Below are 20,276 nucleotides of genomic sequence, written 5' to 3'. Positions count from 1 at the left end.
CCCTGAATGTGGTTCACCATCTGCCATGGCTGTGGCTGTTGATGGACCCTTTGTGATGTCCCAAGCACTTATTGCAAGGTGCTGACTAACTTCTGCCAACCAGAAGTTGTTGGCCAGGGGAAGTTGCTCCCTCAGCTGCTGGTGGTGCGATGCACACATCTGTTACCCTTCAAACTCCAGTGGTAACATCTGTAGCCAGCCCAGAGCTGGAAAGGTGTGTGCCAACCCATAAACTCTCCAGCCACCAACTTCAGGGTGTGAGTAGTTGTGCCAAGCTAAACTGCTTTAGAAGTTCTCATTGCCTTTAACAAAGGGGAAAGTTTCTTTTTTGCTTAGTGTCTGTGAAGTTGTCCCCAGGGGCTTGTTAGGAAGAATGAGATAGTTTATTCTGAGTTTTCTAAGAAGGTTTCAAGATCATTAGAGGTTCCTTCATGATGCCCAGAAGGGCTTGTTAAGCTGATGACCTTTGAGCGGCTGGCCCCCACATGAGTTCCTTCTTTTGGGAAGGGGAGAAGTGTAATTTGTGATGGAAATAGTTTTAATGACTTAGCTGATGCCTGAGTTCTGGCCTGCTGAGAGGCTTCCAGTGGGTCATGTTATGGCTGTTGCCTCCACCCACAGACAAGGCCTCTTATTTAGTCTTCTTAAGGGTTAAGAAATCTGTTCAGGTTTGGCTCTGGCTATGCTTCCTCTTTCCTGGCTTACTCTGCGCTGAATATCTTTGCATTTATCTTTGCATTTACCCACTAAAGGCTTCATCTATCCCAGTCTAAAATGTTCCTCATCTTGCCTGGGTTAAAACCCAAGGACTTGTGTCTGAGTTACAGAAAGAAAACCCTTCTCTGATATTCGTGTCTGATTATGCCCTACTCAAATCAGAAAACAAAATAACCTACTGTCATCTGTCCACATGACAAAATAAAACTGAAGGATCTTGGCCCATGAGGACCCAGAGCCGGACTGAAATGCAGCAGGAATTGAGAGGGGCAGAAATCAGTTACCGAGGAAGCGAAGCTGGTTATGGGAACTGGGTTGAGAAAATGTTCACAGTGCAAGGGGATAAAAATTAGTTGCAAACAACTGCACCCTTGATTGGAGAAGGTGGCAGTTTTGTTTGCTAACCAACACAACAGATGCTGAAAAATCATCAGGTCTAAAGAGAACTCACAGCAGCAGCTCATGTTTGCAGCATGACTTAAATGTTTGTACACTCTGAAGTTAACTTTGAAACCTTCAGAAACAAAACACATTTTAATCTTTATATAAAATAATTTTTCTCACAGTTCTTTAACTATTTTTTCTTTTTTCTTCTTTTTTTTTTCTTTCTTGTCATGATATCGGCATTTACCACTTCTATTTTAAATGAATTGCTAGAGTGACACAAGCTGAAGTTGCGATTTTTTTATTTAGCCTCTGGGTTTTAGGCCAAACCCCAGCTATTTGATATAGAAATAGATATAGATAGAAAATTGATATAGAAATAGAAAGCTATTTGTATGCAAGATGTTTTTCTTTAGGTGCTGTTGACTTTAGCACATTTATGATTTCGTTTCAGTCGTCATAAAAATAAGTCTAGGACAATTGCAGGTAGAGAAGTAAGCACATTTGATTATTGTTTCAACTCACAGAACTAATGCAATACTACCAATCCCTGAAAAGCCTTTAAACAGCCAGGGATTCGAGCCTATTCACAGCCCTTCTCAGGGCATGCTTCATGTCCTGGTTCCTGAGGCTGTAGATGAGGGGGTTCAGCACCGGGGCTACAATGGTGTAAAACACTGCAACCACTTTGTCCCTGTCCTGCGGAGGCCTGGACTTGGGGTTCATGTACATGCAGATGGCTGTCCCATAGAATATGGTTACCATCAGGAGGTGGGAGCCGCAGGTGGAGAAGGCCTTGGATTGCACACGTGCAGATTGGCTCTTCCAGATGGCGGAAAGGATACGGGCCTAGAAGGTGATGATCAGAAGAAAAGGGATGAAGGTGATGGGGATGCTGAAGACGAAGATGACCAGCTCCATGAGGGCTGTGTCGGCGCAGGCCAAGGGCAGCACTACTGGCACTTCACATACGTAATGGTTCAAGACAACAGGTCTGCAGAAGGGCAGCTGCAAGGCCAGGCTGTTGATGACCATGGAGCTCAGCAGGCCACTGGTCCAGGAAGCCATGACCTTGTGAATGCAACCCTGCCTGTTCATGGCAGTGGTGTAGAGCAAGGAGTGACATATTGCCATGTATTGATCGTAGGCATGACCCCGAGCAGCACACACTCTGTCATGCCAAAAGCCAGAGAGAAATACATCTGAGCAGCACATCCAGAGAAGGAGATGGTCCTCTTCTTGGCCAAGAAGTTCACCAGCATCTGGGGGACATTGCTGGAGATGTAGCAGTATCTAAGAAGGACAGCTTGGCAAGGAAAAAGTACATGGGTGACTGCAACTGGCAATCAGCTCTGATCACTGTAATGATTGTGATGTTCCCAACAACTGTGAACAGATAAAAACCCAGGAACACTATGAAAAGAACACTCTGTGTCCTTGGCTGGGAGGAAAAGCCTTGAAAGATTAATTCTGTCACTACACTTTGGTTTTCCCCGGCCATTATTACTCCAGTGGTTTAACTGTCAAGATAAGAAATAGTAACAAAGTCAACTCAAATCTGTTGCAATATAAGTGTATCCAGACCTTATATTTCTCTCTGAGTGGGACAGAATCTGCTGTAGAAAACAATGTGCTAGACACAACATACCATCCATTTGATATTATCTGTTACAGTGACCACCAGAGAAATGAGAAAACACTGAGAAAGTTTTCTTATGGTATATTTATCTGAACCACTGGTCATGTTGGTTGTGTCTTATTATACAGATTTAACAGAAGAATGACTAACTTATACACATGTTAATGCCCAGCAGAGTTACTATCCTCTTCTGAAAATCAAAATTCAATGTTAGATCAAAAGATTGTGTTAAAATCCCGGTTCTTGATACCCTTTCTTAACATGGGAAGAAACACAAAACAGACTTCTGGAGTGAAACAATCCTTCAGACATTCTCGTTATGACACAGATCTACTCTTTTGGACAAATATGCACAGACCTGTATCCTTTTCCTGCAACAAAGCCAAAATTCAGCATGCAGACCACATCTAACAAATTAAATATGTCCAACACCTTAATGTTTACCTAGGATCTTATGGCATTCTCATCACTGCAGCTCCTAACATTCAAATTCTGTTTTTACACCAATTGTCTAAGACGTTTTAAGGCTTTACTATGACATAAAGTTTCTGAGTAGTATATGGTCACAGTTGCTGGATCCTGAGTCTTTGTGAAGTGAGAGCAGCAGAATGCCTATACTGATAATGCTGTGGAAGACACTAAATGTCACTTGATATGCTGTAGGGTATCTGAGACATCTGAAGGCAGCCGTCACATTTGACATAGGGATGTTAGAGATCCTGTGCTCCTCTGGCATGAAAACTGGACAAATGACAGGTCACACCACGGTGTCTCAAGTGGTACCAGACTGCTACAGCTGAACAAATTTGGATGCCTAGCTGATACGGTCAATGGACTTTAAAGGGCGATTCAGATGACCAGCTAGTAGGTGATAACTTTAGCTATCTCAACTTCTCAGCTGTTCCTGAGAACCTGAGTAGCCTTCTAGACTTAACCTTGACACCTGATTTATTCCTCACTCATGACAGAAATTTAGATGTGTAACTTACATATAAATGTTTAGATGTAGATGCCGAAATCTGATGTCTCAACCTGACATTGAATCCTGTCCTGTGTTTTTAAGACCAAGCAGGCTCTCACAACCTGAATTAGCAACTACACCAGGGGTCCTCAAACTACAGCCCACAGGCTGGATATGGCCCCACAAGGTCCTCAATCCAGCCCCCGGCATGTTCCGACCGCCCCACCCACCCCCCCCCCCCACCCCCCACTGGGGGTTGGGGAGGAAACCAAGCAGCCGCAGATGACTGCCTGCCACTTCATCCACGCGCCGGCCCCCTGGCTAAAAAGCTTGAGGACCCCTGAACTACACTGTCAAAGGAAAATGAAGCTTCTCACCAAAACAGGAACTCTTCTGGAAGGGAGGTTAAGAAATAATCCTAAAAAGCTCACTTCAAGGAGACAGTTTGCCTCAGCCCAAGATCAGGTGGGTGAGATGGCTGAGCTGTCACCCCGGCAATACAGCCAGAGGACTCCACTGCAGCCCAGGGAGCCCTGGCTGCTCAGCACCTCTCTCCGAGTCAGCAAAGGCAGGTGCATCCCTCCTGACCTGGAAGGATTAAGGTGCTGAAGTATCAGCACCTCTTGCCATTTTAGGTACACTGTGGTATCCAAGACATCTCCATGGGACAAGCACATAGGACAAAAGAGCCGCAGGAGACTTGTATCAACTAGCTTTTTACTGGCACATGTGCTATGTGGCAATCAGCTCACATATAAACACCTAAATTTTGGTGAGATGGGTCTGATTCCTGATGTTTAATGAGATTAATCTAATCCTGATTCAAGACATGAACTCTCTAGACTAGGTGGACTTTATCTGTTATGACATCAGCTATAAGAACTATAAGAATAACATTATTTCTTAAGATGGATGTAGAACTTGAGAGACATCTTTCCCTCATTTAAGTTTATATATGCACAACCATTTTAAAGCCTGTGCCAACAAAAGCAGCTGCATTCAACTTCTGATCCTGTTCAGGCATTTATAATTTACATAACTACACTGTGTAGGCAAAGAACAATTACATTTTGCCTTCAGTAAACCAGTTGTGGTAATGTTTTTGATGAATATCATACCAAATTTAAAAACATCCTTCAGGATCTGAAAACTGTAAGCCTCTGGGAGCAAGAAGGGAAATTTACTCTAGCAATAGCATAAGTAAGTAGAGTGGGATTTTCTATAGGATTCAGTTTCCTAAATACTTTGGAGTATCTGAGACCCAGTGGCTCATAAGAAATTCCATGGACTTGAGATCTATGCTTCTATGTGCTTCTAGATCCCTTACCTATTGCTGAAAATCCTCTCCTTGTATTATTATTGATGTTAGCAGCACAAGCTCTGAACTTTACACCTCTTGATTTCAAAAAAATTTTAAGGATAAGAGTCGTTTAGATTTTATAGGTGAGAAAAAGTAGAGAAAAATAAAGTAAATACTTTGCTCGAGGTTGAAAAAGGTTGCTTAGAGAAACCATTATCTTATCATGGCATTTCTGTCAGCAGGGACAAATATACCTTAGACCTATGTGACTTCTCATATAGACCAAAATACCTTGAAATCATCCTGACACATCTCTATTCAAGAATTGTAAAATTAAAGAATTTTTTCTGTACCTGAATATGTCACATCTGCAAGGACGTTGAAACTCATCCAGTAACGAGAATACTAATAGCAGAATACACGAAAGAAAATTGCAGGCACCCTCCCCAGTCACAAGAAATGTTATATATTTGTAGGCAAGAAATAAATGTGGAGTGGCTTGGTCCTTCACGAAGCTATTACTCAAAGTGATAGCAAAGTAGTGGAAGAATTGAAATAACATTTCAAAATTTCCCATCTGAGACACCATAATTAATTGTAAATGCCAAAGGGAAGTGGTCCCAGAGGTAACGCTGCGATTACCACTTGTAAGCACGAGCCCAGGCTCTGGGCCTCTTCTCTGTTCAAGACTTGGTGAACTGTTCATTGTACTTCAAATCTTAAGAGACCAAATATTTTAATAAATGTATGGAGTTTTTAGAAGCTTGTCTAAACGTGGAATTCCATCCAATTATTCCTGTTTTCAGCCAAATTACTTCTGTAAGGGTGAAACACACCAATGCTCCAATTTCAGTCTGAAGACATCGGGAAATGCAGAATTTAATACATCTTGTAAGGTGAAATCCTCCCCAGATGTCCAAAAAGTAGTTTTCTAGGTCTATGTTATTAACTTCCTGTATAGTTAACAGAGGAAAAAGCCGTTTTCAGAGCACAAGGGAAATAACGCTTCCTCCATATTCAGCTCAGAGGAATCAGCATTTCTAGAGAGTGATTGATGTCCTGGTTTGGAATGAGGATAAACACCTGTATTTGGTCAAATGACTTGCCAAGGGCCAGTGGGATGGGAAAACAGTGGTGGAATGCACAGTCCAGATAGTTTCCCCCAACTCCAGGTATCCATCTCTTTCCCAGCTGCCTCAACCCACAACGGACACCCCACAAAGTCAGAAGAGCTTCTGAGGGAACTGAGCAGGATTCAGTGGATATGGCTGGGTTTGGAGGTGGTGGTTTTTAGCTTCTGCTGTTTGAGCTGCACACATTTGGGCTCAGTGACTGGGTTTGTTTCATGACACATTTTTGATGGGGCGTCAGTGCTGGATGAGGCATGCCAAAAGTTTGGTCAGACTTTTGGAGGCCTCTCCTTGGACCTGCTTCTATTAGAAATACAAGCACCTTCAGCCAGGATAAAGAGGTGCTCTCACCTCTGAGGAGAGGTCATCAGCTGTAACCCCCTCCTGGAGCTAGGTGATCATCCATTCTGGTTTTTTTCTTGTACCAAATAGCCTATAACACTAGAAAGAGGGAGCTCTGTCAGACAGCTGTGATTTTCTTTGCCAGAGCTGGAAAAATGTTAACGGGGAATGATCATAATATACTCATCCAGTTTCTGATACTCTTTCTCTGAACATCTATTTTTGGCTGCAGTCAGAAATCAATACGCCTGGCCTGACTCGTCTCTCACTGCAGAATTATTCTCATATTCTTAGAAGCAGGGCTGCCCTGTTGGCACAGCGGGGTGGGAGTTGCAGGCAGCAGCACCAAGTGGCCAGCTCAAACTGGCAGAAAAATGTTGGCAAGTTCTGTTTGGTGATCTTTTTTTATACTGCTGCTTCAGGAGACTCTCCAGTCTTCCCTTGCAGTTGCTCACTCACAACCCTACTAATACAGTCTTCTCTGACAGGCTTTTTTGCACTAGGATGCTGGGAGGGGAAACTGAATTTCTGGAATGAATTCCCCTCTAACTGTAATAAAGCTGTCCCTGTGAATGAATACAATATGAGGGAGTTCAAATAAAGCGAAAAAAATACTCTGTATCTATGAAATCCCCAAACTAATCAGCACCTGCACATTTGCAATTCACATTTGCCACTGAAAATCCAACTTCACCTCTTTGCGTATCTGGCTAATCTCATAAAACCAGTGAGGGATGAAAATGAACCATTTTCACGTACCTATTCCTAAAGATAAAGGACCTCTGAAATTCTTGATGTGCTTTCAGAAGAATGTCACATGCCTACTGCTATTGAACCTCAACTGAAACCTCGACAAAGACATTGACATTTACTGCTTGATATAACCGTATGGATCGGTTGTAGATGGTTTATATGCCTCCTGAGCCACTCCAGCAACCACTGCCATAATTAATTTCCCATATGAACACCTTGTATTCTTACAAAGCGTACCTTAGCCAAAATGTGGAACCAGTGTGCAAGAACACGGTTAAATTGTGAATATTCATCTGTTTTCTCTCTTCTTTATATTTGCCATGGAGAAGGTATTTCTTAAGAAAAAAAGAGGTTTTTTCCTTTAAGCAAAATTCAAATACATTATTAATGTGTGGCTTTTTGTAGTTTGCAATGCAACCAGGGCAGATTTTCCTGTCTTTGGTATGGTGCTGTCAGATAGGAAAATGTGCAACGCAAGAAGTTGTGAATTATTTTTATTTTTCTCCTTTAAAATTACTATCCCACTGTGAAATTTGAGTTGGGCTATAGTTCTGGCTTTAAAATTGTCAAGACTTCAGGGATCAAAGAAAAAATAACATGCAGTGTTTCAGTGCCATTCACTCTTCCCTTTCCTCTGTATTTTTTTTTTTTTTAATTCTATAGACTCCACCCAGAAGCTGCCAGGGCCCTGAGGGCACTAATAGACCTTAATGGCCCTGATGAGTCTCATCTGGACCACTCCACCCAGGAGCCCCATTTAAGCTCAGCCTTGGGCCCTCTACACTTTCTTGGCTATGCTGTAGGTGTCTGGCTGCAGCTGTATCTTTGCCTCCTGGATGGATCCTGGATCAAGAGTGCAGCTTTGTTTCCAGCCCCAGTCCTGGCCCGTCCTTTTGCTCCTGGTGGTAGGCTGTGGTTGAACCCTGCACTTCGCTCCTTGCTTGCTGGGGCTGTTAAAAGACTCTGTTGCCAGCCTTTGGCTCTGCCTGCCGTGTTCAGCCCCTGTAGGTCTGTGCCCCAAGCGTGAGGCACTGCCTGCCCTGGTGTCCCTCTTGGTTTCTTCCTCCCTGTCCCTTAGGGACCAGCTGGCCTTTGCAGCCACTGGACAGTAGCCATGCGGACACATTGCAGGAATGTGCCTCTACTTCTAAACTTCCTTGGACTCAGAAAGTAAACACTACTCAGTCTGTCTAACCCAGGTATGAAATATAATATCTTCAATATTCCATTTTCTTCACAAAACTTCATGGTTTGGGGGCTAGACTCGAATGTTCTGCTCCATCTCTCCTTGAAGCTATTTTTCCTCTGTTTGCAACCCATCACAGACAGTAAACGTGACTAGGAGCTCTCATTCCACTAGGTGTGTGCATTTGCTGCTGTCTCTGCATGGCCATGTGAGTAGATTTTTGTTCAGTTTGGCTCAGCTGACGTATGGTGAAATAATTGTGTTGCTTATACCTGGTAGGTAGTTGCATCTCTTCCCCAAAAGAATTTCTAAGCTCTAAAACCCGGTTGCTGGCAGAAGTAGTCATAAATACATAGCTCATCACTGTGAATATGATTTAGTAAGAGGATGGGATCAGCTGTGGTGGTCAAGCACAGGGCCTGGCCAGACAAACAAACTGGCCAGCAGCCTGCTCAGAGGCCACCAGGCCCTTCCAGAGCCTTCCTTTTCTCATTGTCCGCTTCATGCTCGTCCCTCATCAGCCGTGACACCTGTTTCTCCACCATTGCCTCCTCCCGAATAAATGACCCACCCTGATCACTTCCCCATGTTCATTGCAACTTTGCTATTCTTGATTCCCAGGTAAACTAGACCCGTGGTGCTGCTGGTGTGGTTCCTAGGCACCGCTGGCCTGGTGAGGGTCTGTTCCACAGAGGGTGCCCAGTGCTTCCCCTTCGACCCCATGTGAAGCCTGCCCACCTCCAGCACCTCTGGTGCCCTCCCAACCACTGGTGAAATCTGGCTGTCCGACCTGGTCCTGTTCATTCGACAGGCCCTCACTGTTGTTTATGTCCAGTGGGTTCTCATGTCACATCCAGTAGTTTTTCCTGGTCTGTTCAGTGAGTTTGAAGTCAGGCAAGAGACTAATCACCCTCCCACGTACCTTTTCTAAGATGAACTTCATGTCACAGGTGTCTTTGCACTGCTTTGTTTCTGCATGGCTAGGATTCATGTCCCTAGTTTTGTGCATTTAACAGGGAAACGGGCAATTCACATTTACTACTATCAAAGGAGTGAAATATATATCTCCAAAAGTAACTTTTCCTAAGTCTGGCACATAGGAAGAGCTTCCCCACAGGAATTCTTAGACAAAAGCTCCCCTTTTCTCTCCTGTTCCTAAGGGCTTCAGTTGATGTGTTACAGCCTGGTTTTGGTTCTACCAATGGATAAATATTTGTTAGTGGTGCTCTGTCATATTAGACGACATATTCTATTTAAATCCAGAGCTGGGACTTGCAAATTTTTTTGTTTGTCTTTTAAAAATAGATGGGTTTCCTATATCAGCAAAGGGTCCTATAAAGATGTCACATAGAATTGATTGCATCAAGCTGTGTCTGACTGCTGAACATCATCTGAGGAATGGACATATGTAGCATTCATTTATTTGATCTTAAAACAGCATTGCTCATTAGTAATGTTAAACTTGGCTTCTGCAAACTCAGTCTACACTGCCAATTGGAAATGTTCCTGCTTTCAAACACACTAGCCCAGTTTTATTCTTAGCAAACATCTGTGGGGACCTGGATCTCCTCATTGCCTCATCGTTCCCTCTTGAAGATCTGCCAGAAGAATGTGAGGGATGCTTCTCAGGCTGAAAAATACAGCCTCTTATGGAGTGACACAAAACACCAAGGCTTTAGAGGGTGGCATGTGGGAAAGGAGTCCATGTGAGGCTTTGAGTATAATTAGTGGGTTTAAGGGTAAAATCAAACAGTATAGCTACCCCCTGACAGAGGAGAAAGCAAGCAGTGGCTGGCTATTTCCTGTAGCAATGACATGCACAAGCATCATCAGGGTCCTCACGATTGCTATCTTCTTGTTGCTTTTAGTTTAAATGGTCAGCAGCCAAACGGAGACTGAAATTCAAGAATGTCCAAGTTTATTTTGTGTAGTGTGGCACCTCTTTACCAGTTTGACTTCTAAAGGAAACAAGAACTTTTCCGAGGAGTTTCTTGAGAGCATCCTTCACCTCCATGTTCCGCAGGCTGTAGATGAGGGGGTTCAGCATGGGGATCACCATGGTGTACACAACAGATACCACTTTGTCCTGGTCCAGGGAGTAGCTAGAACTGGGACGGAGGTACATGAATATCATAGTCCCGTAAAAAACTGAGACTGATGTCAACTGTGGGGCACAGGTGGAGATAGCTTTGTGCCTGCCCTCTGACGAGCGGATCCTCAGGACAGCAGTAAGGATATAACCATAAGAGACAACAATGAATACTAAAGTGCTGAGCGCAACCAAAGTACCAATGGTGAAAAGCATATGTTCGTTGACTGTAGTGCTGGAGCAGGAAAGTTTCAGGAGCGGAGGAATGTCACAGAAGAAGTGATTGATGACATTAGGGCCACAGAAGTGTAAACTGAACACTGAGCTGACAAGCACTATTTCATTCACAGCAGCTACTACATAGGATCCCACAGCCAGCTGGACACAAACCTTTTGAGACATGGCAGCCACGTAGAGCAGAGGGTTACAGATGGCCATGTACCGGTCATAGGCCATCGCAGCCAGCAGGTAACACTCGGTGATCATGCAGACTCCACAAAAGTACATCTGGGCTGCACACCCTGCCAGGGAGATGGCTTTCCTTTCATCAAAGAAGCTCACTAGCATTTTGGGAGAAACCGCTGAGGAATTACCTAGGTCTACCAGAGAGAGGTGGCAGAGGAAGTAGTACATGGGGGTGTGGAGTCGTGAGTCAAACCTGATTAATGCAATCATGCCAAGATTCCCCACCAACGAGGTGACACAGATAAGAAGGAGCAAGACAAAGAGAATGACCTGCAGCTCCCAAGTATCTGTGATTCCCAAGAGAATGAACTCATCAACAGTTGTCTTGTTTCCTCTAACCATTCCCTTAATGAACCTGAATCTTTAGGAGGGAGAAAAATCAAAGAACACAAGTCAGTTACAACTCTGGATAGAAGAATAAGCCATAACAATGCTAGGAACAAATGTCAGGCAGGAATGCAGTAGAAGAAAATTTGATGCTGCCTTATTTTAATGGAAACCTAGCTGTTAGCATGCCAGAACTGGATACTTGACTCGATTCTCTTGAGAAGCTTGCTGTTATCTGTCCACTTAATGCTTCTGTAAGGAGAGTCTCAAAGAAGGATTACTTCTGTTCCTCTGCTGAGATTGTTCCAGGAAAGAGGAGAAACTTGTTATTCATTCTGGTATTTCTTAGTATTTCCTGCTTAGTTCTACTGTTAAATTCTCTCAAATGCTTATCTGTGTCCGTTGTGCCTAGGAGGAATGACAGGATGATTCTGGTTATCTGCTCTTTTGTTCTTTAAATAGTGGAGTAATAAATTGCTCTCAGCTTCTGAAAATGATGTCTAAGTTGGTCAGTGCAGTTCTGAGAAGTCTTCACAGAAAGATACCCCCAAATTTAAAAAATAAAATAAAATCCAAGTAGAAAAGCAGTTTATGTTAAAAAGCTGATGATAATTTCATTAAAGTTTATTTGCTGATTCCAAACGTAACAATTCAAAGGAGAAGACGGGGCAGTGTAGTCACAGACCTTGCCCTGTGTCCCTGAACCTGTCTGTGCTAAGGGCAGGAGGAAAGCCTATACGTCTGGCCTGGCAAAATCACACTTGTGGTTTTCCAACATGATGAAAGGAGTTCGTATAAACTGAAAGAAACAGGAGCTGATACTGAGGACAGAACCCATCCTGCCTAACATCACCTACTTCCTAGGGCGATAGCTGCGTCTGAAGTAGCCATTCCAGGTTTCATTTACAGCCACAGAAAGGAAGCAGGCACTTTAAGGCAAAATTCACATAAGCGACTTAAAATGTCTACTTACTTCGGGGTGAAATGAATCGCCTCTTAGAGGTGCCGGTTTCTCATCACTGCTTATAAAGAGCATGCAATGATTAGATAAACTGGAGAAGTCTGTCTCTGTAGGGGATAATATTTAGTCAGACAAATGAGACCAACGGACTTTATAGGTACGTTAAACAGCAGCGCGTCTGTGGCTGAAACAAAGGCAAGAACACTATAGCCTCACAATTACCTTTTCAGTTCTCTTGAAACACTGACTTCAAGAAAAATGCCTCTTCTTTTCAGATTGTGGTCTTGGTTTGACACTTCTGCTCAAAGGTCTGTAGAAAATGAGAACTGTTAATTGCAGGTGTATTAAATGCCTGAGCTTGCAAGGTGGAGCTTTTCACTGAAGCAACTGAATGATTGAAATATCTTTTAAGCTCCTGCTGTTTGCATTGTACTGAGATTAACTAAGAGTGCACTTCCAGTTACAGTACTTCAGCTGCCTGGCAGCACTTGCACAGCCCAGCTGCTCGATTCCTAATAATTCTCTGTGCTACAGGAAATTCTAGACAAGTCAGTCAGACTATCGGTAGTGACCAGCACTACGGTCTGTGTGGCAAGTTGATGCTGTTAAATGATTCTTCTTTTGCTGTAACCCCACATTTCAGTGCTCAGCAAGCCAATATTAGAACTTCTGTGGATTTTGGTGGTTTGAGATTAAGACTTAAAGACGTTTAAGACTTTTAATACATGTTTAAGTCTTAAACCAACCCTGCCTCTGCTGTAACCACAGAGAACGGTTGAACTGCAGCTATCGCAGATCTGCCCCAGCTGAGGGCACAGACCTCTCGTGTGAAGTACTGACCTGAATGTCATTGTCACTCCAGTACAAGCTTTCAGGAGCAAGAGTCCAAAAGTCTCCACAAGTTAGGAAAAGAAGCCACATGGACATTCACAAGTATTTGTTCTCCTATTTTCTTTCCAAAATAATAAGAAGAATCCAGCTCAGGTCAAAACAATTTTCCTCTCTATGAACATTTTTTTTTTTTTTTGGTAGGCTTTTAGCATTCCTTACATGAAAATTCATTAAGTAATTTTTGACTGTTGTGTGTATGAGCATAAGACTGCAATGATGCTCATTCTGTGCCCAAGGTTTAAAGTATAGAGCAAGGATAGAGAATAAAACAGGGACACAATTAACAGTCTGTTAGATTTTATAATATTTCAGGTTATGCACAGGTTTCCTACCTTGGAAACTAACGTTAAAAATTATGCTTTCTTTTCCTCAGGAGCAAATGCTGCTACAAAGCTGGACACAAAACGGCATTTAGAGAAGCTCTGACTACCAGATCAAACTGTCAGCACACTGCCCCTCCCCGCCTGCCATTCCCCACAGGTGAGATGGTTTGCACAGTCAAGGGGAATGGCAAGGTCTCCACAATCAACTTTAAGTGCCGTTATGTGTCCCAGCGGGATCCCACTGAGTGATGCAATGGTTGCAGCCTGCTGCTGGTTTTGGTTCATTAATACAGAGCTCATTAGGGGAGAAAAATAACAATGAAAAAAAACATCCAGAACATAAGCAGAGGATTCATATTCTTCTCTAGGTAATGTTATAACTTACTTGACAATAAGTTGGCACTTTCTTTTTGTATTGTTTTTACACAGATGGCATTTTCTTTCTGGCCACAGGTCCTCTGAGTCACGGGGTCACACAAAGCAACAGGTTGCAGGACATTGCTGGCCTCATGAAATGTTCAGCCTTCATATGAGAGCTAGAAAGAGCTGACATGAAAGGAGGGTAAATCATTATTTCAGGTTTTTGCTGGCCCTCATGAAACTATACCAACCCATGCAAGCTGAATTCCAGTCTGCATTCTTCTCATTCAATCTAAAGGTAGTTTACGTCACTGGCTGTCTTCCGCCTTGGACCACTGAGATTTATTTTTACTGATTTACAGTCTGTAGTCACCTGAGATGGCTGATCAGTGCTAGACACATAACTGGTCCCTGACAGCACTACTGGATCAGAAGGGAAGCGGTGTCCTCCTCAGATAAGCAATGTTCACAGTAGCCTGTACATAGTTGTTTGCACTCTGAATACTTTCTAGAACTTGAGTAATTATTTCTCTACATGTATTACTGGAGCAGTCCAGAAGTTAAGCTTAGACAAGTAACTTTTAATTGTTTGAGTGACGAACCCCATACTAAGAATATCAAATGAAAGAGCAGAGATACGAACAACAATCCACACGCAGTAATTTTCCCCTGTTGTCCTGGATGGGCTTTCCCAAGTCACTCCTCCCACAGCAGAGCATCCATACATCCCTGTCCTACATCATGGTTTATCCCAGGGGTCCTCAAACATTTTAACCAGGGGGCCGGCGCGCAGATGAAGTGGCAGGAGGTCATCTGTGGCTGCTTGGTTTCCCCCCCCCCCAACCCCCGGCGGGGGGTTCTGTAAATACCGGGGGCCCGATAGAGGACCCTGGGGGGCTGTATCCGGCCCGCGGGCCGTAGTTTGAGGACCCCTACTTTAGCCTCTATCCAGAGTCTCAGAAGGTCCAAACACACCCATCCCTGGCTCCTGGAAGCCTCTGTGGAGCTTTTACATTGCTTCTCAGTTTTTTGAAGTGGGAAAAATAAGAATCAGTTCTGCTGCGGTGTTCTTTCCTTCCATGTGGTTGTTTTGCTCAGTATTTAGGGTCTTGCCTCAGGGATGAACCCATAGCCCAGAGCTTCAAGCTGTGTTCTGGGCAAGTGCTGAGGGACAGGGCATGGAGATAGGAAGGGTAGGATCCATTTTGTGTCATTTCAGCAGTATAGAACTGAGCTATATGAGCCTAACCTAGCCGTCTGTGCTTATTTTATAGTCCCTGTAGGGAGGAAGGGACCTGCAGAAAGCAGTACACACAGGTTTCCTTAGAAACTTATTTTACGATGGGATGAGTTGTCCTTTGGAAGTGCCTTTTTTTCGCCAATGATAGCTAAAAGAACCCAACTAACTTACTTGACTTAATAACTTTAAGATGCCTAAAATCAGTTAAGATGAATTTTCATGTGTTTTTAGGGTTCCTCTAACCTCTGGAGCCTTTGAGGTCTGGTGTTGTGCCCAATAGAAACTGCATTTGTACAAAGTTGTCCTCGTTCCATTTAGATGTTATTGGAGACCACTGGGAGGAATGTCTTGGGTTCAGATGAAATAAAACTAAGACCTTAAGTGGTTGCCCATGAACATATATACAGCCTCCATTCACACAGGAACTAGACAGAAGGAAGAAAAAGGCAAGCAATGCAAATAAAGCTTGTTAGTTGAAGAATAAAAATGTTGAAAGAGTTACCCAAGTTTCCTCACAGAAAAATACATCAGCTGCACATTTGTCAAGTTAAACAGCTGCTAGTGAAGAGCCGTTGAATTGAAAGCTTTTTTTAAATTGTGTCTGTCCACCTAGGCAGCTGCCAGATATTCTTTATTCACAGTCAATTCATATCACAACTCTCCCATGAAAATAGAAGGATTAGCTCTTTTTTTGGTTTGTTTTTTTTTAAACTAAAAAGACATTAATGGAAGAGACTAACTACTGCTTAATATAAGTAGTAAAGTAACAAATTAAACTGCTTTAAATCTTCCTCTGGGTGTATAATTTCTGTATTATATGGGGAACTTCAGCTAGCGAGAACCAACTACTTTTAATTTTACATGATCACAATCACGGTACTAAAGGTTCTAATGACTGCTGGAATTCCATTTTTGAAATTGCCGCAATCACTTTGAGATGCATTTGAAATTTTTTCAAAAAGTGATCGCTTCAGGGCCGCAGTGGCCTTGTATCTGTGGCTCCAGATCACAGGTTGGGACTCTGTTTTGTCAAAACCTCCATCCTCATTTTAGCACTGTTTTGATGCTTTAAAAAAAATACTGTTTATGGGTTTCCAGCCAAAGGAAATATCAGAAGCATTTCCAAGAGTGTGTACTATATCTTTAGAGCCTATTGTTTCATTGAAACGTTTCCACACTGAGACAACACCAGTAGCATTTTAATTGTTTGTTCTACTCTTCCCTTGAGAACATCGTGGTCTCCCGTGTCCAAAAGGAAGATATAAAATCTGTGACATTCCCCAAAAGAAACATTTCCCGCATCCAGGAAAAAACCTAAATATTTCTCTAGCAGGTAAGTCCCCTAATAAGAAAAATTTCCTTCCATTCAGGGAGTTGTGTAGCAATTATTCTAAGTCAGTTGCCTTGTTGACTGAATGGATTTCAAATGTGCTAAAGGAAAAGAGTTGCTGCATCACAATACCACAAAAGAAAAAATAAATACAAGCATAACTTTAAAAAGGGGGGAGGTTTGTGGTGATTTTTTTTTTTTTATTATTATTGCCCCTAGATTTTAATCTGAGAACTGAAATCTCTTGCAGGTATTCATCACAGACCACTGAATTGTTAGCAGCTGCTAGGATTTCTATGCCTTAATTTCCGAGCATGATCAACAGCTGAAAAAGTGAAGAAACAGCCACATGTGCGTTAACCATGGAATATTTTTCAGGGCAGAAAGGTTCTTTCTTACTTTCACCAGAAATCTCTCCAATTGCCTGTAACACAATAAATATTACGTGGTCTCTGTTTAACTGGTCTTGGCTAAAACTAGAACACAATTGAATTTCTGTGGAACTTGTCAGCTTATTCTAGGAATCTAATGGGGGAACCTATGTCATCACCTGAGTCACCCCAGGCATTTTCTGGAGTAATTCAGAAAACATGTGAAAATTATTAAGATTATAGGATGTGCCAAGCCTTCACCAAGAATGAAGGATCTTGGAAAAAAAAGATCAAAGCTGTCTAAAATGAGATTCATCTCACTTGAGGGTAACCACCTAAAATTTTGTCAGTGAATTTATATTGGTCACCCAGGCTTCCTTTCTCATCAACAGACATGCACACAGCCAGGAGATGATGCATCACAGCTACCCCTCTGTAACGGTTATAGACAGAGCTGAAGATGATGCACTCAGACCAACCTTTAGAAAGCCAAATACAGGTGAGTTTTGTCACAACTGGAGTGCCTAGAAACCCTGTTGGGAACTGGAGCTCTCCTTTCTGAACCCCCAGACTCCACTGGAACCATCTAGTATCCTATCCTGAATGAATCAGCTTAGGGTTTTTTTTTTCCCAGGAATCTGAAATGTTTCTGGTTGTCTGTGCCTTTATCCACACAGAACTGATATTTACAGGATTTTTTAACTGACCTGTGTTGGCAGTCCTTTTATTAGATGTTCTTTTGTAATCCTTACATTTCCTATAAAGGTAAAGGTGGGCAAAGATATATCTGCCCCGCCTAGAATTTACACTGGCATCAGCAGAAACATGTCTTAACTTTTACAAAATTAAGTTCAATTACTCACTTTTTCTGGAAAGGTAAAATTAATACCCAGAATTCATTTTCCAAGGGACTGATTCTAATTCAAATTCAGTTAATAGCTTCAGCCAAAAAAAGATATCTGGTGAAAAGTGCTTGGAAAATCTAAACATATTTATGTCTGAATGCTTAAAAACAATATTCATGGCTTTCTTTTCATCAATTGCTTAAGAATTAATCAGCCTCAGGAAAATATTTGTAAGAAATCCCAGAATGAGATGCAATATTTATTTTCATTTTAAACTCAATGATTTGTGTTTGTTCCAAACTGATTCTGTCTTTTTGTCAAAAAAAAATAATAATCTGGTTATGTTCCAGCATTTCAATCAATTTGTTCCAGTGTTCAATTTCGCCGCTGCCTCAGAAAGATCGTTGTTAAGTGTGCCTGAACTCATCACTCCACTGGTCACAGAGGTAAATGTGCAGCAGCTGTTAGACTCAATGTTTTTCCTCAAGTGCTATATCATACAAAGTTTCTTCTATACCTGCACTACGGTCTATCTCTTCAATAAAATCCCACCTGAGCTCCAATTTCACATATGTGAAAGGAATATACAGGAAGGAATTCCACAGCTAAAGTGTGTTTGTAAAGGTCTCATTGCATGTCCTCCTAAGCTTTCCTTTCAATAGGCATCATCTAAGCCACTTGTTTCCCCCTCTGATACTGGGTGAGATGCTTATGTTTCCACTGCCTCTGTCTTGTAAGGGATGTAATGTGTTTGTGCGTTGCTTACTCGCTAGGACTGACCAATCCTGTGACAAATCTTAGGTGTATGAAGCCAAACACAAAGTAATGAAATGCCTGAAGAAAACCGCACCGCACTGACCGAGTTCGTTCTCTTGGGTTTCACGGATCGCCTAGAGGTGGAGATACCCCTGTTTGGGCTCTTCCTACTCATCTACGCCATCACTTTGGTGGGGAATGTTGGTCTCGTCATGCTTGTCCAACTCAATGCCAGCCTTCATACCCCCATGTACTATTTCCTAAGCAATTTATCTTTCTTAGACCTTAGCTGTTCATCTGCCATTGCTCCCAAGATGCTGGTGAACCTCTTAGCACAGCAGAAGACGGTTTCTTTAGTTGGCTGTGCAACACAGATGTTTCTCTTTGCTGCCTTCACTGATGCAGAGTGCCTCATTTTGGCTGTGATGGCCTATGACCGCTACATGGCCATATGTCACCCTCTCCTCTACACCGTTGCCATGTCCCGCAGGGTCTGCACCTCCATGGTGGCTGGGGCTTATCTCAGTGGGGGTCTGACCTCACTGGTGCACACGTCTTTCACATTCACATTGTCGTTTTGTGGTTCCAACGTGATCAACCATTTCTTCTGTGATATTCCCCCGCTGCTAGAGATCTCCTGCTCCAACACACATCTCAATGAGGTTCTCCTCTTCACCCTGTGCGGCTTTATACAAACCAGTAGCTTCCTGACCATCGCCATCTCCTATGCCTGCATCCTCAGTACCATCCTGCGGATCCACGTGGCAGCTAGCAGGCACAAAGCCTTCTACACCTGCGCCTCCCATCTGATGTCCATCGGGTTATTCTACGGCTCCCTCCTCTTCACATATTTACGGCCCAGCTCCAGCTACACACTGGACACGGACAAAGTGGTCTCTGCATTTTATACTGTTGTCTTTCCCATGCTGAACCCCCTGATTTATAGCCTGCGGAACAAAGAGGTGAAGGATGCCTTAAGGCGAACAGCAGAGAGAAGAGTGTTTTCTCAGTGATTTTCTTAGAAGTGGAAAGATACAGTGTGTTTCTGATGCAATACGCAGTAAAAATACAAGTGATGGGAGCCACCTGTCTAAATGTCGGTGACTTGTTAGGAATGTCTGCACCTGAACTAGCTTCCCAGGTTCATTTGATAGTCACTGGAAAAAAGTAGTCAACTTAGAAGGTGGTTCACCTTGTCATAAAACAGAAGTCCAGGCCAGGTGGATCCCATACCAAAAGGATCTCTTTCTCCTCACTGTCTGTGATGACAGTCTATCCCTAATATAGAAGAAAATTGTATTTTTTCAGCTTACTATTGAGACAACTCTCAACCAAGATGTTTTAAAGAAAAGTCTGGTTTAGATGACTACTACATATGGGTGTGACTGAACGTATTAAATTTGGAAAAGAAGCCAGCACTGCCACACCCTCTGTAGAGAGGAATGTCATCTGCTCATGACACAGTTTATTGTATTTTTAGGACTGGACTTGTTCAGGTTTCACCTGGCATTCTTCCTGCCTGTTCTGCTCCCACCAGACATCTTTCATGCCTGTTCTCATCCTGTGTTCTCACCTTGAAGGTTTTACTACTTGTATATGTTTCCCATAATCTGTTTCTACCTGTATACCACAATCCCTTGTTTCTCTTCTCATGGCATAATTAGGTTTTTTATTTCTGCTTAATTGTGTTACAAAATGCTTGTTGACGGTTATGCTGTCAGCCATGTCGCAGTGTTACAAAACACATATATCGATGTCAAGATACATTTTTGTGGTACACTGGTGTCTGGATCCAGTATAAACAAATATTAATTATAACCTGCTTAATATACTGGTGCAGCGGGCTTCTGAGCAGCCTGGTCTAGTGGAAGGTGTCCCTGCCCATGGCAGAGGGTTTGGAACTAGA

At 42.8% G+C, this 20,276-nt stretch overlaps 3 protein-coding genes and 2 long non-coding RNA genes across 6 annotated transcripts; 3 read left to right on the top strand and 2 right to left on the bottom strand.

Moving 5' to 3' along the window:
- Window positions 1–1,662: 1,662 nt before the first annotated feature.
- LOC121094685 (olfactory receptor 2G3-like) lies at window positions 1,663–2,602 on the bottom strand. The gene is given in 3 exon segments (XM_040608646.1): window positions 1,663–2,249; window positions 2,252–2,392; window positions 2,395–2,602. Coding segments are annotated over 3 exon segments (936 nt in total).
- A 5,635-nt stretch (window positions 2,603–8,237) lies between these two features.
- LOC121094629 lies at window positions 8,238–13,982 on the top strand. 2 transcript variants are annotated; one of them, XR_005829907.1, is made up of 3 exons: window positions 8,238–8,425; window positions 13,519–13,836; window positions 13,922–13,982. It is a non-coding gene; the product is annotated as an uncharacterized LOC121094629 (long non-coding RNA). The 2 variants fall into 2 exon arrangements; XR_005829906.1 differs by lacking the exon at window positions 8,238–8,425 and adding an exon at window positions 13,130–13,238.
- On the bottom strand, window positions 9,985–12,700 carry LOC121094620 (olfactory receptor 1019-like). The gene is made up of 3 exons (XM_040608527.1): window positions 12,477–12,700; window positions 12,267–12,361; window positions 9,985–11,327 (listed from the first exon to the last, which is right to left on the bottom strand). Exon 3 carries the CDS (start codon window positions 11,306–11,308, stop codon window positions 10,331–10,333), a length of 978 nt encoding a protein of 325 aa, XP_040464461.1. The 5' UTR covers window positions 11,309–11,327; window positions 12,267–12,361; window positions 12,477–12,700; the 3' UTR covers window positions 9,985–10,330.
- A 986-nt stretch (window positions 13,983–14,968) lies between the features above and the next one.
- Window positions 14,969–17,262, top strand: LOC121094628. The gene is made up of 3 exons (XR_005829905.1): window positions 14,969–16,401; window positions 16,649–16,749; window positions 17,162–17,262. It is a non-coding gene; the product is annotated as an uncharacterized LOC121094628 (long non-coding RNA).
- Window positions 17,263–18,366: 1,104 nt separating this feature from the next.
- Window positions 18,367–20,153, top strand: LOC121094621 (olfactory receptor 5AS1-like). Its single transcript, XM_040608528.1, has one exon. It carries the CDS (start codon window positions 18,445–18,447, stop codon window positions 19,381–19,383), a length of 939 nt encoding a protein of 312 aa, XP_040464462.1. The 5' UTR covers window positions 18,367–18,444; the 3' UTR covers window positions 19,384–20,153.
- The last annotated feature ends 123 nt before the right edge of the window (window positions 20,154–20,276 follow it).

The sequence above is a fragment of the Falco naumanni genome, chromosome 10 (genome assembly GCF_017639655.2).
Source record: "Falco naumanni isolate bFalNau1 chromosome 10, bFalNau1.pat, whole genome shotgun sequence".
Classification (NCBI taxonomy): domain Eukaryota; kingdom Metazoa; phylum Chordata; class Aves; order Falconiformes; family Falconidae; genus Falco; species Falco naumanni.
Note: the sequence above shows the minus strand (reverse complement) of the source record. Positions and strands in the feature narration are given on the sequence as shown.

Coding starts and splice junctions, on each gene's coding strand:
- LOC121094620 (XM_040608527.1), bottom strand. CDS start 11,308: ATGGTTAGAGGAAACAAGACAACTGTTGATGAGTTCATTCTCTTGGGA.
- LOC121094621 (XM_040608528.1), top strand. CDS start 18,445: ATGCCTGAAGAAAACCGCACCGCACTGACCGAGTTCGTTCTCTTGGGT.